The 17,317-nt window shown below is 31.7% G+C and overlaps 2 protein-coding genes across 2 annotated transcripts; one reads left to right on the plus strand and one right to left on the minus strand.

Annotated features, from left to right (window-relative positions):
• Positions 1–7,240: 7,240 nt before the first annotated feature.
• On the minus strand, positions 7,241–9,811 carry LOC111277189 (cytosolic Fe-S cluster assembly factor NBP35-like). The gene is made up of 3 exons (XM_022863431.2): positions 9,638–9,811; positions 9,437–9,538; positions 7,241–8,356 (listed from the first exon to the last, which is right to left on the minus strand). Exons 1-3 carry the CDS (start codon positions 9,672–9,674, stop codon positions 7,431–7,433), a joined length of 1,065 nt encoding a protein of 354 aa, XP_022719166.1. The 5' UTR covers positions 9,675–9,811; the 3' UTR covers positions 7,241–7,430.
• Positions 9,812–10,249: 438 nt separating this feature from the next.
• Positions 10,250–12,700, plus strand: LOC111277190 (perakine reductase-like). Its single transcript, XM_022863432.2, has 7 exons — positions 10,250–10,431; positions 10,688–10,855; positions 11,015–11,218; positions 11,354–11,526; positions 11,750–11,846; positions 11,941–12,094; positions 12,290–12,700. Exons 1-7 carry the CDS (start codon positions 10,369–10,371, stop codon positions 12,475–12,477), a joined length of 1,047 nt encoding a protein of 348 aa, XP_022719167.1. The 5' UTR covers positions 10,250–10,368; the 3' UTR covers positions 12,478–12,700.
• The last annotated feature ends 4,617 nt before the right edge of the window (positions 12,701–17,317 follow it).

The following is a 17,317-nucleotide window of genomic DNA, read 5'->3' on the forward strand; positions in this document are numbered from 1 at the left end:
AAAACTTCTTTTTGATCCAATCCAAAATGAAAATGGTCATCTAATCTCAGTTTTGTTTATTTCTTGCTTCTTGAGCATAACTTTTAACACCAAAAGCATTAACTTTGTAACACTCCAATTGTTATTATATATTCAGCAAAACAGAACCAAGGCTCATAGAGCAAGTGGCATAATAAATTAATTCAAATTCTTTATTTTTATATTCAATTAACTATAAATAATTTCTGCATGCAAAGACTGAAACTTGCTCCAGCTTATCACATCAACATCCATTAAGTAAAGTGGGAAAAATCATATTTTAGCATTAAGATTATTGTTTTAATGGAAAAAAAGTCAGCCCATTAAGCAAGGAGGCATTTTTATGAAGAAAACTTGAACTGGGTCAGTAAAATACATCAAATTTCAATAGAAAAAACACAAAAATAGAACCTTTGATGCAAAAGCTGAAATGGGTAGTTTATAAAAATGTTAAATTTGACTGGTTGTTGAAGGACAAAGCTTTAAAAAAGGAAAAAAAAAAAAAAGGACAATTCAGTAAACATATGGGTACAAAGCTAATTCAACAAAATCACAAGAAATAAAAAAAAAAAAAAAAAGCAACGAGAGAGAGAGAGCTTCAGGTGGGGCTGACCTTGACGAGACGCTGTAAACAATTGTACTGCAAAAATTTATTTCCATGAAGATTGTCCTTTGTTTTGGTAAAGGCTTTCTAACTTTGTCTCCAGCAACATCAATAATTGATCTTTAAAAAAAAAAAAAAAAGGGAAAATAATATTTTAAGAAACACAGAAACTAAATAGAAAAAGACCCAAAAATTTTACATTTCCCCCATGTAAGTAACTTAACATTTTTCATGATTTTTTTTTTACGAAAGACAACAGTTTTAGTGGAGTGGAAAATATAGGTAGCATAATACTTTTGTGATCAAATTGTACAATTTATCTTTAAATGGCAATTTTTTTTTTAACAATCTCCCTATCTTAATCTGTCAAAACTTAATTTTTATATTTCAATAAATTCTTCAATTAAATCAAATTATTAAGGGGATTAAATTTCTACAATTAATATGTTGGTGTGATATTGACATCTTTAATAAGATTTAAAAAAAAAAAAGCTTTCAAATTGAAATTGATGGTTTGAAATTTTTGCCATGTGAAAATAGATGATGTGGACTTTAGTGTTTATATAACTAGAATTTGAGACAATCCTATATGAGTAGAAAAATTATTGTGTTTTAAAATAAATAATTTGTGAAAGAAAGATAGATTTTTTAAAATGGAAAATTATTTTTTAAATAAAAAGATATGAATATCTTTAATTTTATATATTTGTTAAGATAATTTTATTTGATTTCTTTATAATTTTTTGACTGAATTATTTGATTCGTAATATCAAATTTAATAAAAAATTGTTATTAATAGTATAGATAGATTCTCAATTTTGAAGTTTAAAATGCATTTTTCTCAAAATTTTAGTACATTAACGTAATTTAGCTGTAGGAGATGGGGCTATTGGGCTGGGAAATTGGGTGTTGATTGAAAACAGCAAAATTACTTTATTTGTATGTGGAGCCCAGAGAATAACAATTCTCTTTAATTGGGCCAATGGGCCATAGCTGAAGACTTATCATCAAAATGGAAATTTGTTTGGGGCTTTATAATTACTGGCCCAGTCCTTGCCGATTGATTGGTTTGTTAAATTGTGACAATTTAAAACATGATTAAGTGACAAAATAAAAAAATAATACGAATAAAATATATGAAAATAATTTAATTTAAAATTTTAATAAAAATTATAAATAAATTTAAAAAAATTAAAAAATACGTATTTTATATTTTCATGTCAGTTTAAATTATAATACACAATTTTTTTATAAAATATGATATAAATATAATATTTTACACAAAATAAATATACAAATTGTTAGATCTATTAAATTGTTTCTCTTTCTATTATAAAAGACTTAAGGCCGTTAGCTCCCTAGAAATTTAATTTAACTCTTAAAAGGTTCTAAAATTCATTGCATTTTTTTAAAAAAAAATTGTATTAGAAGTTGTCAAAATTTAAATTTTGATTATTAAAATTAAAATTATTATATAAAATTTAAGTAAACCATTTGGCTTTCTAATAAAGTTAGATATTTTGATGTACATTTTTTTTTTTTTATGACATATCCTAATTGACTATCAAAATAATGGCTTCAAATATGACATCTCTTTTTTTTTTTTTTTTTTCTGATAAGAACGGCCAAACAAGGATAGTGTCGTTGATAGAGACAAATCATATGCACTACATATAAATCTTTTGTAATACCTATGTATAATTCTTTAGTGCACCAAAAAATGACGGTATATATTCTTTATTATTTATGTCATTTTATCTTAATATTCTCCTTTTTTTTTTCTTTAGCTATAGGGTATTTTCTTCATCTTCATCTTCATCTTAATATATATATATATATATATATATATATTACCAAAGTTTTGTCTTTTTTATCATGCATGCTTCATGAATGTGCCTTTGCAATTGTCATATGATAAATATGTATATATAGGATAAATTGTTTTGTTTTTTCACACAGCAATTTATATATACGGAGGCTTTGTCATTGGTATTAAATATTAATAACATTAAGGGAACACAAAGCTTTTGACATCGATCAAAGCATATATATGAGATAATTAACTTGACATTTTCTAGAGGAATTAATAAAAGGTTTCCTACTGATATTGATGATGAGTGGCGTATATATATATATATATATATATATATATATATATATATATGTAGTAATGCAAGTAGTGGGAATTTCTCTTGAGTTGTTGGTATTTTTCATGCATCATCAGCCACTCCAACAAAAAGTACAAAATATTTCAAGCCTTACACATTGTTCTTCGACAGCATCAAAATTAACCATATCCCTTATTGACGACATAGAGCAAGCATATATATTGCCAAATTCAAGAAGATAGGCATGGCTTCTCGTTATGTTATTTGTCACTTCAGTTCAACAGAAAGTCACATTACTTAATGCCATACCAACAAATTCTGGCAAGCAAAGTTTTGGACTAAATTTTTTGTTTTTGGCCAGGAAGTTTTGGAAAACATAAATAATTTGATCATCAAGTTACTTTTTAATTCATGCTCATTGACATATTAAAAGAGGCCAACTATGGATTTGGGATTTAATTCAAATGGCTCATGTAAACATCTTTGAAGGTAAAAAACTAAAACGAAAACCCTAGTTAAGGGAGCCTCATGATTAACGTTTTATATATGGAGTCTAGCCAAAACCAGCTTCAAAACAAAGAAAAACAATGTGGCAATATCCCAAAATCCGACAATCCGAAACAAAAACAATGTTTACGTTATGCCATTTTTGTTGAAACTTCAATGCTCCCCGCCTAACCCAAAATCATGGCTTATTAAATGCATATGCACATGAGATGAATTCATATGTATATGCACCAATTATTGAATAATACACATATATATATGTTATAGTTTAATTTTTTCGATAAATGCTAGTATTTTTTGAGGTTGGTAAAGAATGAATATCAAAGAAATTAGGCAGTGGCATGACAATCATGTCGGAGAAAGTTGACTGAGTCTAATCAAATAGTACACTCCAGTAACATATTTGAGAACTTGGGAGATAAAAAATCGTTAGAAATTTGATGTTTTGTCCAGAAAAGCCTATTACTAGGACCACAAAGAGACACAGAGAGTTCCTCTTTACTCATTGAGCTTGCAGTACAGGTTGACTCTTGTGACCCATCGTTCACCTTGACGTTGAAATCATTAAAAAAAAAAAAAAAGTTCAGAAGAGATAATGTTTAAAATTTCTTGAAAAAATCTTTCATCGAATCGCAAGCTGTGAATGTTTGGCCGGTTTTGTTTGTATGTGAGAATTGAGATTGAACATTTGTCAACATTAATTTGCAACCCTAGTTAGAAAAAAGATAGGCTGCAGGGTGGCTACCAGTTGCCTCTAGCCATTAGAAAAATTAATGAGAGCCAGATTCAAGGCTAGGGTGTAGAAGGGTTGGAGCAAACTTGTCTGTTTTTCTGGCTTGTTTAATAAAGAGGGTATAAAATTGGGTAGAGATTTAATTTCCAAAAGACCTTCAAAATTTGTCTAAAATCATCTCTACTTTGCATATGTGATTTCTGGAAATTAAAGAGATTTCTAAACCCCATTTTGATTTTGGAAATTCCCCAAAAAATATGGCAATAAAAACAAAATAATTCTCTTTCAAATAGATTAAATGTTCCGAATTCGAATCTTCCTTTCCTAATCCTAATTACCAAAAAAGAGGTAATATTTTAATCTCAGTCACATGTATGTTTTAGTTCATAAATTAATGAAGATAAAAGTGAAAAAAAATTTAATTTCTCCTATCTTATAAATGGGATATAGAAGTAGTTGTGCTATTTCATTGAATTGGGTTGATCATAAAATCAATTGCATTTTATTGACCAATCCATTTCCATGTTTGATATCATGACTGCTAACAGAAAATTGAACCAACAGCCAAGAATTAAAGAATGATCTTGACATTTCTACAAAAATCAAAACATGGAAGAAAAAAATTCAAGTTGTACTTCTCAACTATACCATAGATCTATGAGTGAGACTCAAACATTCCAAACTATAAAATATTTGTCCATATACATATACATACATATATATATATGTATATAACAGTAAGAATATATAACTCTGAATAGATTCAGAAGACATGAGTACAAAACAGTGCTGTAAAAACATACATAAAATTGACACAAAAAAAAACAGTTTATTAAGGAATAGAAATTAGAAAAAAAAAAAAAGCTCTACTTTCAAGATAAAAGGGAGAGGGAGAGGGAGATGGAGAGGGGGAGGGATCTCAAAAGCACCAAAATTGCATTAAGAAAGAGAAATCCTGTCACTTGAAACTGAAACAAACATCCTACTATAAGATCCTTCAAATAAATCTTGACACATGAAAGAACAATACTATACTTATTACTACAACCAAAATATTATCAACAAATACAATAAGTGAAGCATGTGAATGTTAAAAAGCAAAGATAGGAAAAAGTAAAAGCTGAAATACCCATAAATTTTTTTTTTCAAAAAAAAAAAACAAAGAAAAACAAGAAGGAAATCAAGAAATTAGACACACCTTTTTTTCAAGAGGTTTCCAGTTTCCAGTGAGAAAAAAGAACCCTAACTAATAAGGTTACCCGAAAATAATCAGATAAAGAGGAAACTAGGGTTTATGGTGTTATTAGGGTTTTGTTCATGTTACCATGGACAGATGAAGCTGCCATATGATCTAGTCTCTCCCTGAAAGGTAAAAAGGGAGGGCCAGATCATGCTGGCAGCTTCAACTATCAGTGGTGCATGATATATAAAGACTATAGAAACTGCTGCTGCAGATATGATGTGTTGCAACTGCCTTGTATATGAATCGGCTGAAACCTGAAACCCTTTTCTCTTCTTTGTTTCGTCTAATTTCAAGACTTCTTTGATAAGAGGGGGGAATGAGAGGAGGATATAAATAGGAAGCAATTGTCTTGATGATTTTGGTCTCTACTTTTTGCTAGGCATAGTGTTTTTTTTTTTTTTGCTACTTCCAAACTAAATGGAGTGGTGTGGGGAAATATCGTTAGAGAGAGTAAGAAACCGGTGAATGAAGGCATTGAAATATGAAAAGTGGAGAGAGGCTAAGGACTAGGGGGGAAAAGATGCAAAAGTGGTCCCAAAGGAGAGAAGCAAATTGAATATTGGTTCACGCCAGGCCACCACATGCAGACAGGTTAGTGAGAGTTACTAAAATTTTCCTAAGAGGCTCTTATAACTTTAGTTGGATGACCCTTTCATCCTCTCTTTCTCTTTCTTTTTCTTTTTTGTTCTTTTCCTCTGTGTTTCTGTTTGTGTAAGGTAAGCATCAACCATGAAAGATGAAACAAAAAGAGTATAAAACACAAGGAGGTGTAATGGGGGACCAGCTTTGCATGGCTTCATAGATGTTTGCATAAGTTTCGCTCCATAAAGCAAAAGGAAAGGAAGACACAGCAGGGAAAGAAAGAAAGAAAGACCATCTCAACCCATCAAAATCTTTATCTCTTTCAATACTGTGGTTTTATGAGCTAGCTAGTGCATTTACCGCAAATTATAAATACTAGGATTTGAAATTAAACTTGTTAAATGTTATCAGTTAACTGTATAAATTGATTGAGTAAAATTTTTAGTTGACTTTAGTTTGTTGATTAAGAACAGTAATTTAAAAATTAAAGAAAAGAAAAGAAAAAGAAATCCATTAACCAAAATTGAGCAATCAGCAACCTTTAATGCAAGCATGTGATGATAATTAGGTTTATAAGATGAAAAGCAAACCCAATTGTCAACTAAGTTTAACAAACGCAGCTTGGAGACGTCTTTTTAATTTTGAAAACAATGGCAGGGTAATTTTCCAAATTTTCAAGTCTATGCAACGCGTGCTTTTGAGTGATTGGTGGCAGTTATCCATGAAAAGCAATTAAAAAAAGACATTACCAAGGATTAGGTAACATTTGGAAGGTTAGTCTGTAAAGTGATACAACCGACTAAATGGCTTTTAGGAAAATTAGCTTGTACTTTGGTGAAAGTTGCTCTGATTTGATTGGACTACTTTCTGCTTGTTTTTTAACTACTTTATTATGTTGATTAGGTTGTGTAAGCAGATTCTATGGCAGGGGAATCATCACCCCAACTGAACCCATTAACTGGGTTTTAAAGCTTGTTTCATTATTGGATTACGTACAATTAATCAAAACCTATACACAGCCCCTGGGGCCATAGATATTTGGTGATGATGCATGACGAGGTGATTGATTATAATTTGTAGATTTTAAAAAATATAAACAAAAATGTAATACCATTTGGACTTATATTCATTTTTTTGTTTGTCTATAATTTAGTTTTTAATATTTCTTTCTATCCTACTAATTTTCTTGTTAATTTATTTTGCTTTACCATAGGTCAATGGAAATGCATATTACAATGCTTGAATTTGAAGATTTTTCTCATAAATTTACCAATGTTTGTGCTTCGTAATTTATAATATTTAATCTTTAATACGAATTTATAATGTAGATTCATAAATTTAAATTGTGTTATTATAATTTTTATTTATAATATTAAAAATTATTATTTATTTTATAAGTTTTTTTAAAAATATTTTAGTATCGAGTATACCGGCCCGATTCTAAATGATGGTTAAAGCTTCAGAGCTCAGGCTATCTATTAGTAAATTTAACTTCTACAACTCAAGTGTTGTATGGAACCCCACAAGCAAATTCCATAAAATTGTGAATCAGGGAAAAGAACATTACACAACATGCAAACAAAATTCTATTCCACAAAGATCACCATGTAAAGATGAACATTACTTCTCTCTAACCTACTGTTCCACAGACATTTCTTGGGGCCAATAATTTGTTATTAGTTTCTCAATGATAATCTTCAATGCAGGAGCACTCACCCCACATTTCTGATCAGTGAAGCACGATTTGCCTTCTTCAGCTGCCTTGCAGAGCTGTGGATCTAATGGAACCTTTCCGAGGAATGGTACCCCCATCTCCTTACACATTTTTGCTGCACCACCACCACTGCTATCGAAGACTTCACTGGCAGCAATGAGATCTAGCATTTCTGGTGCTTTCTCCCTCATATACTCTACAACCTTCTCTGTGACATCTGTGTGTTCACCTGACTCAGTCATCTTCAAAAACCTGAAATCCATCAATGGCTGACACAAGCCACTCATGTTCTCAACAACCCCAAGAACTGGTACTCCAACCTTTTTGCAGAAATTAACTTCTTTTCGCACATCAATCAAAGAGACTTGCTGCGGGGTAGTGACTATGATTGCTCCATCTATTCCGGTAGCCTGAAGAAATTGGACAATTGAGATGTGCTCATCAGAGGTCCCAGGTGGGGCATCAACAACCAGAAAATTGAGTTCTCCCCAATATACATCCTTAAGGAATTGCTTGATGAGCCCATTTTTACGCGGTCCTCTCCAAATGACAGCTTCATCAGGGTTGGGGAGCATGAACCCAATCGACATGACCCCAAGGTTGGATTCAACGTAGACAGGAGACCAACCAAGGTTGCTCTGGTGAATGTCTTGACCTTCTAGACCAAGCATCTTTGGAATGCTTGGGCCACATATATCAATGTCAAGGAGACCAACCTGGAAGTCCTTAGCAGCTAGTGCAAATGAAAGCTGGGCAGAAAAAGTGCTTTTGCCAACTCCTCCCTTCCCCGATAAAACAAGTATCTTATGCTTAATAGTAGCCATTCTTTCTGCAATTGCAACCAAGTCTGCAGAATGTAACGCATTAAACATTATATCAGATAACTGATTCATGAGACAGATAAATGTAGTAAACCATAAGGCTTTTAGCTTATCATGGATGCATCATCACAAAGGGAAAACCAGTTAAAGTTAAGTAAATTATATTCAAGCTTCTTGATGTAGATCATTATGGAAATTGAAAGATCAAAGATGAAGAATGGCAACAAAAGAGTCATAGGAAGGAGGTCTAAGAATAATTTCAAAACTTTCCTACAATGAAAATGCTAGTAAAATACAATCACAAATTAGCATCCTCTCCCCCCATTTCATCTAGGTTCAACAAGGGGAGACAACTTATGCTGAAAAGAATGGTCAAAACACTCAAAAATAAAAACCTTGAAAATAGAAAGATCATTGATCTTTACTTTATGTCCTAATTTTTGCAAATAGAGATGCAAATACTAGGGGCAAGTTTTATAAAACATCACAACTTTGTTACATTCGTTACCAGACATGGCACAGTCATGCCAATCACCAATTTCCTTAGCTAGACTAGCAAAGAATTCTTATGTTTATGACTAATATACAAGCACATGAGATCATTGAGTGCTCGTTTCATCATCCAATCAAGCACTATGATACCAAGAAACAAAAAATTTAAGCTCAAATCGCACGTCATGATTGATCATTCTTAACCACACATAATGTTGATCCAACAAAGAATTAACCCACACTTGACAAAGTATATATCAGAAGTCTCCAACCTTTCTCTTCTCATTCCAAATATGCAAACAACAGAGCTGTAATTAAACATGCTAACAAATTCCTCAAATATACACATAAAAGACTCCGAAAATCGATTCTATAACATCAATTTTGGTAATAGTTCTAGCTCATGTATACTTCAAAATAGCTTCATGTTCATGTACCATCACCAAGCTGTTAAAGTTTTCACTAGAAATTCAAACCAACTTAAAGTAATAGTCATAAAAATAAAAAAAAAAACTAAACAAAACAAAGCTTATATTCTAGCGTCACCCTGAAAAATGAAAAATCGATTACATAAGTTTTTTGTAAAAATTTGGTAAAAGAGGGAAAGAGCAAACCAGGGTCAGGGCCCTTAGGCGCAGTGGCACAAACTTCTTGATTAGGGCAACCTTGGCAGGCGTCGGATTTACCCGCTGACTCTGAATTAGGACCCGGGCAATCTGAATAGAAAATTGAGGAAAATTCATTAAGAAAAGCAGAAAAACACTTAATCAAGAAAATAAAGAAGACCCAACAAAAGCTAAAAAGAAAAAGCATACGTTCATTGGCGTTTTCTGGGATTTCCCCGTTCTCCATGGCTGCTGTTTTTGTTTGAGATAAATGAAAGAGAAAGCTTTCATAAAGCCAACTACTGTTAACTTTATAGTTATACTAATATGATTTTATAAGTTTGATTAAGTAATTTTCCTCGGATTAATGATTAATCAGAACTAATTATTAATGTGAAAAATATATTTCATTTTCTAAATGATCATAGCTTGCAATTATGGAAGTAAAATACTTTGATATGGCCTCTGTTTTCTTCGATTTAGTTTTTTGATGGGTTCTATTGTTATTTCTGGGCCCTTGGTCATATCATTAGAAAGGGCTGTTTGGGCCCCCAATATATGAGCTATTGTTTTATCAGTTATTCAACACGGCTAAGGTCCTAATGGTGACAAGCTTAAATGCAGACCAGACAGCCCATGTCCTTTGATGTTAACAGTTCTTGGAACATAATTTTAATATTTTCGTAAAAATAATAGCAATAAAGAAAATAAGAATGACATATGGGGTGACATATCTGTTGGCTGTCGTCTAGTTAACAGCCAACTCTGATCAAAATTCCGGACATCAAAGTTTCTAATATATATATATATATATATATAAGCCATATCAGTTCTTTTGTTTGTCTCCTATAGCTGTCAGTTACTCTCTTTTCAACTGTACACTAAGAGAAACATTGATTCAATAACAAAAGAAACCCAAAAGGAGGAACAAAAGAGAAACCATGGCTGAGGAGCAGCAGAGTGTTCAGATTCCTAGAGTGAAACTGGGAACTCAAGGACTTGAGGTAAGATTTTGTTCTTCTGTGAGAGTAGTCAACGGTGGGGTGTTATTTTGTAAGTTACATATAGCAATGTTTTAGGAGCTGATATGTTTTCAATTCTGATAACATTTACAAATTTTGCTCAGCTTTTGGTTACATTGTTCATAGAAAGAATATGATTAAGATGCTGTTCACTTAAAAACGTGCTTCAACTCAACATTTTTAACTCAAAACAGTATCTTCCTGTCTCATTTCTATTGTAAACCCCATTATTCTGCAGGTCTCCAAGTTGGGATTTGGCTGTATGGGGCTTACTGGAATGTACAATGATCCTGTCCCTGATGATGTTGGCATATCGATTATCAAGCATACATTCGACAGAGGAATTACTTTCTTCGATACATCAAATATCTATGGACCCGAAATTAATGAAATATTGGTTGGAAAGGTAGTAGAGTTCTACCATGTAGGCTTTTGAGTTGAATTGCCACAATTTCCTATTTTTTGCTTCCTGATATCACGTTGATATGATTTCATGACTATTTTCTTTATTTTTCTTGGCTTGTAAAAACAATTCATCAATCTGTAAAAACCAATCTCTTTTCAGGCATTGAAGCAACTACCGCGAGAGAAGGTACAGTTAGCCACAAAATTTGGTATTATAATGGATCCTAAAGCTGGTGTTGTAATAAATGGTACCCCTGAACATGTCCGCGCCTCTGTCGAGGCTAGCCTGAAACGTCTTGATGTGGAATACATTGATCTCTACTATCAGCACAGGATTGACACTAAAACACCGATAGAGGATACGGTAAGTGCTGCAGTAGAATAGAAAGCATCCTATATTTTCCTTATTTTAAATGCTCATTGTGGTATATGATGTTTAGCACTTTAGCAGCTTGAACCTAAAACTAAACATATTTTGTGTTTATGCTATCTATCTTAGATGGGAGAACTGAAGAAGTTGGTGGAAGAGGGGAAAATAAAATACATAGGTTTATCTGAAGCTAGCCCTGAAACTATAAGGAGGGCACATGCTGTTCATCCCATCACTGCTTTACAAATGGAGTGGTCGCTCTGGACTCGTGACATTGAGGAGGAAATAGTCCCCCTTTGCAGGTTTCCTCAAAACCCCAGTGATTTTGGTGAAAAATAGTATATTGAATCATTAAAAGTATAGGTTATCTGGAATTTGAACTTTGTTTTTGATGTTGTATTCTACTTCTTGTTGTAGTGAAGGTGAACTATCTATGTTACCTGTTGTTTCAGAAATTGTGCCTTTTATTTCTTGAAACCAAGAAATGAGAAATGCCTAATTAAATTAATGTGTTCCTATATGCAGGGAACTTGGGATTGGCATAGTTCCATATAGCCCTCTTGCTCGAGGTTTCTTTGGTGGCAGAGCAGTTGTGGATAGTCTGCCTGCAAATAGTTTTCTGGTATGGAAACTCATTTATTTATGGCTTTAACCTATACTCAGTTTTGCATAGAAACAAGCCTTCTCATTGACTGATTGTCAACTTCTTCTTTAAGACACATCACCCAAGGTTTCAAGGAGAAAACTTGGACAGAAACAAGAATTTATATTTTCAAATGGAGAAGATGGCTCAAAAGCATGGGTGTACCCCTGCACAACTAGCACTTGCCTGGGTTCTTCATCAAGGGGATGATGTAGTCCCTATTCCTGGTGAGTCACAGTCTCATTTATTACATCCATTTTGTTCTGCTTGATAGCAGGCAATAAAGATACTTGAACGACATCACAGCAGAATTAACGTAATTTGCCTGAAAAATATTGTACAAATTTACCTTGTTTGTTCAGATGTTTGATGTTGCATTAGAAATATGAATTTTAACCCTCTCTTTAACCTTTTTTTTGTAGGAACAACCAAGATTAAAAATCTGGATAGCAACATTGATTCTGTGGGAGTGAAGCTCACAGAAGAAGATTTAAAAGAGATTACTGATGTGATTCCCATAAACCAGGTAGCTGGGTCTAGACAACCGGAAGTATATACTAAGTTGACATGGAAATTCGCTAATACACCCCCAAAGCAGAACAAAATTTAAAGTTAAAGTCTGCAGCAAACTAAGTCAGCAGCAATGTCAAAAATATATAAATGAATAAGCAGGCTACCAGCTCTGCACTTTGCAGTTGTATGCATGTACTTGAGTGGTTTTTCTATCTTTGAAGTTGTTAAGAGCACTGTTATGCTATTTATAAATAAGGCTTACAAATTTGGAGAAAAAGACAAAAGAAAGGATTTATAGAACTGAGGATAATTGACAGCAAGTTTCACGGTGGCTCTCTACTTTGTAAACATCCATGAAGTATAGGAAAAAGGCATTTTAACTGGAACTTCTTTGGCAAAGCATTGCCTTATCAGTCAATAATTTGAAAATTGAAGTGGCTTAATTGATGGAACTGTAATGTGACAGCCTGAAAGGGACTGGACAAGGCCATTTCTTGGCAATCGAAACAATGGGATTTTAATGTTTACACAGGTCTGGCTGGGAATATAATTGCAAATGGGGTGACATACCTAGCGGCGTCATGGAGGTGTCATTCAACTCTAGTCAAGATTCGGGCTATAAAAGGTTGCTGATAAGTATAACCATAAAGATCACTTGCACTCGTATGTCTCCTGCAGCTTTCAGTTAGCGTACTCTGAGTGAAGCATTGATTCAACAACAAACGAGAAAACATGGCTGAAGAGCAGCAGACAGTTGAGATTCCTGGAATTCCTGGAATGAAACTAACAACTCAAGGATTTGAGGTAAAATTTTATTCTTTTGAGAGTAGTCAAAAGGGAGGTTTCATAGCAATATTTATGAGCTGATATGCTTTCAATTCTGATAACTTTTGCTGTTGTTCCTCAATTTTTTTTATTGCATTTTTCTTATAAAAATTGTTAACTTAATCAAAATTTATATCATTTTCGTGCCCAGAAACGGATTTACATACATAATTGTGGGGCAGCTGCCCCACTGAAGTATAAAAAAATTTTAGATTTATTATAGTAAAATCTCATAAATTTTGAAATTTTAAGCCTTACCCTCACTAAAAATTTGTTTATCATATTTGTCCCCTTTGAATTGAAGATCAGAAAAAAATTTTTATTATTTATCTGGTAAACATTTATACTTTGAATGATAAACAATTTTATTATAATATATGCATTAATTTTGAAGAAAAACAAATAAACAACCTTTAGAATTTATATAGATATCATATAAAGTGTGAATTAATAGGAATAAACAATAAAAAATAATCTTTAGCTAAAATAGATTTATGTCTTTATTCTTGTTTTTATTGTATATAAAAAAATATTATTTTAATTGTATATGAGAAAATAAACGTTGTTATTCTTCACATTATAATGAGTAAGAAACAAAAGTAAATAATAAAACTAAAAGTATTGATTTTTATTTTTTCACATATTATGTGTATATTTAAGAATTTTATAAATAAAATTTTATTAAATAAATATATATACATATTTATATGTGAATGCATTTACATGTGTGTATGTCAAAAAATAATTTATCTATGATATATTAGTGTTTAGGCTACATTCATCAATAATCATATAATTAATTTTAGCTATGTAAATATTGTATCTATGGCATAAACAATTATATTTTATAGAAAAGTTATTAACCTGTTAATTTAGAATTTTTTATATTAATTTGTTTTTCAATAAAAATTTTAATAAAATCCTGGATCTGTCGCTGTTCAAAACAGCATCTTTCTTATTATTTCTGTCCCAAACTCTATCATTTTGTAGGTTTCCAATTTGGGGTTTGACTGAATGGGATTTACAGGAATGTACAATGATCCTGTCTCTAAAATGTTGACTTATTAATTATCAAACTCGCAATCTATAAAAAAAAAATCACTTTCTTTGATATATCAGACTTCTATGAACCCAAAACTAATGAAATATTAGTTGGATAGGTAACATGGTTGCCCATAAAGTTCTGTTATAGACCTCCTGGATGAATTCCAAGTTTCAACAGTTTCTTAGTTTTGCTTTTAAATAAGTTTAAGCAAATAACTTTTTCGTTTGACACATTGATAGGATTTCTTATTTTAATTGGCGAGTAAAGCAATTTATGATTTAGAATACGAACGTTTTTCAGGCATTGAAGCAGTTACCACAACAAAAAGTACAATTAACCACAAAATTTGGTATTACAAAAATGGATTCTACTGCTTTAGTAATAGATAGAATATGTTTGTGCCTCTGTCGAGGCTAGCTTGAAACACCTTGATATGGAATACATTGATCGTTACTATCAGCACGGGGTCGACATTACAATACCAATAGAGCATACGATAAATGTTGTAGAAATCATCCTGTATTTTCCTTGGTTTAAATGATTATTGTGGTATTATGATGTTTAGCTGCTTGAACTTAAAATTAAAATATTTGTATTTATTCTTTCAATCTTGGATGGGAGAACTCAAGAAATTGGTGGAAGAAGGGAAAATAAAGTACATTGGTTTATCTTAAGCTAAACCTGAAACTATAAGGGGGGCACATGCTGTTCATCCCATCGCTGCTGCACAAATGGAGTGGTCGCTATGGATTCTTGATATTGAGGAGGAAATAATCTCCCTTTGCAGGTTTCCATAAAACCCCACTATGATCTTGGTGAAAAATATAGTATATTGATTCATTAAAAGTAAAGATTACCTGAAATTTGAACTTTGTTTTTGATAATACATTTTATTTCTTACTATAATGAAGGTGAAGTTTCCTTTGTTACCTCATACCTGTTGTTTCAGCAACTATGCTTTTTACTTCTTAAGACCAAAACATGCTTAATTCTTCGTCAAAGGGGATGATGTAGCACCTATTCCTGGTCAGTCGCGTTCTGTATTTTCACCATCCATTTTATTCTCTTCGATAGCAGGCAATACAGATATGTCAAGAACATCACACAAGAATTCACATAATTTGCCTGAAAATATTATACAAATACGTATCCTAAATTTGCCATGTTTATCCTTTCACAATTTGTAGAAACAACCAAGATAAAAAATCTCGATAGCGACATCGATTCTTTAAGACTGAAGCTCACTGAAGAAGATTTAAAAGAGATCACTGATGTGATTCCCATAAACTAGGTAGCCGAGCCTAGATCACCAGATGTATTTTCCAAGTTCTCATGGAAATTCGCTAATACACCCCCAAGGGAGAACAAGATGGATGCAAAGTCCGCAGCGGAATAAGATGCTTGTGGTCCATCAACTCTCCAGGAACTGAAGTATTAAAACAGGGGGTCATTGAAAGCAGAAGCCGGCATTACCAAAAATAAATGAAATAAGTAGGCTGGCTACTGGCTTTACTGTTCAATGCATGTAATGTAATTGTATGGTTTTTCTGTGTGTGCTTACTTGCCAGCAATTGCAGTGGTTACAGTTGTTGAGAGCACTGGTTAAGATGCTAATTTAAGAAAGTTGCTTTACTTAAATGCTATTGGTTCTTCTTGATCTCTTCTTTTCTCCCTTTACAACTTGCTGCAACCATATGTTACAACACATGGCTTCTAATGGAATAGAAGTTGTGGCAAACAAAAAAAAAACCAATGATAAATATTTCACATATTATAAATTATAATATAATCTAATCTAATATCGACTGTAAACCTATGAAAGTTTGTAATAGCATCGGAAACAAATAGCTTACTATTTTTTTTACAATGATATTCATGTTACGCAAATTGTGATTCAAATCCCTATTAAAAAATGATTGTTTTAAAAAGTTATGCAGTCATATATTTACAGTTTTAAAATAAAAAAATATTATTAAATATTAAAAAATTAAAAAAATAAAAAAAGAAGTAGAAGCAAGTAAGTAATTGTAATATAATTTAGAAAGGTCGTATATTAAAAATAATAAAATAAAAAATTTCTAAAAAACAAAAATTTTTTTGAAGGAAAAAATTTTGAGAAGTGCTTAATGATATTTAAATTAAATTCCATACAAGAATAAAATTTATCTAAAGAACAAATTTTTAAAAATTGTAAAAAAAAAAGGAAAAAAATTGGTAAAATGGATCATATAAAAAATTGAATTTAAAAATCTATTTATAAAATTTTTAAAAGGAATTGAAAAAAAGTAAAAAAATAAAAATGGAAAAAATAAAAAAACAAAAACAAAAAACATAAAAATAAAAAAATAAGGAGATGATGCCACATGACACAATGTGGTGAGTGCGAGGAATGCCCTACATTTGTAACTTTAAATGTATAGATGCTGCATTTAATGTTATAATTGATTCTTCTTGATCTCTTCTTTTCTCTCTTTACAATTTGCTGCAAACTATACATTACAAGCCATGGCATCTAATGGAAGAAAAATTATGGCAAAAAAAAAAAAGATTACATAATGTACCAATGATAAAGTTACCAATACCATCACAAACAGACAGCTTACTATTTTTTTCCAATTATATACACAAATTGTGGTTCAAAACCTCAAACCCCTATTAAAAAAAATTTGTTGTTTTAAAACCTCATGCAGTTATACCAATGTATATGCATATTTCTCGGTGAATTATGTTATTAAAAAAATTTTGACTTCCATGATCTGAGGCAAAAAGTAGGAAATATAGCACCCATTTCTTGGCAATGTAGGATTATGTCTATCTGATAACATGACTATTTTGTCTTTTTGACTAATTCTTTGCATTTTGATATTCAGCCGTTCTTGAAGCCTAATTTTCAATGTTTTCTGCAAATTATTCAAAAAGAATTACCTATTGGGTGACATATTCAGAATGGGTGACATGTTTAATGGCGTCACAAAGTTGATACGTCTAACTAATCAAGGTCAAGATTCTAGATATAACGCTGCTAATAATATATTCTTGCACTTAGCTGTCTGCTAAATCTTGTAGT

Source organism: Durio zibethinus, chromosome 7 (assembly GCF_047325235.1).
Source record: "Durio zibethinus cultivar Kanyao isolate XHJ-2024 chromosome 7, ASM4732523v1, whole genome shotgun sequence".
Classification (NCBI taxonomy): Eukaryota; Viridiplantae; Streptophyta; class Magnoliopsida; order Malvales; family Malvaceae; genus Durio; species Durio zibethinus.

What these genes read in the sequence shown, in the direction of transcription:
- LOC111277189 (XM_022863431.2), bottom strand. Translation starts at nt 9,674, where the DNA reads ATGGAGAACGGGGAAATCCCAGAAAACGCCAATGAAC. An exon ending in CCCAGAAAACGCCAATGAAC is followed by an intron (nt 9,539 to 9,637) that starts GTATGCTTTTTC and finishes TTTTCTATTCAG; the next exon opens with ATTGCCCGGGTCCTAATTCA. An exon ending in GCCTAAGGGCCCTGACCCTG is followed by an intron (nt 8,357 to 9,436) that starts GTTTGCTCTTTC and finishes TACATTCTGCAG; the next exon opens with ACTTGGTTGCAATTGCAGAA.
- LOC111277190 (XM_022863432.2), top strand. Translation starts at nt 10,369, where the DNA reads ATGGCTGAGGAGCAGCAGAGTGTTCAGATTCCTAGAGTGAAACTGGGA. An exon ending in GAAATAGTCCCCCTTTGCAG is followed by an intron (nt 11,527 to 11,749) that starts GTTTCCTCAAAA and finishes TCCTATATGCAG; the next exon opens with GGAACTTGGGATTGGCATAG. An exon ending in TGCCTGCAAATAGTTTTCTG is followed by an intron (nt 11,847 to 11,940) that starts GTATGGAAACTC and finishes TTCTTCTTTAAG; the next exon opens with ACACATCACCCAAGGTTTCA.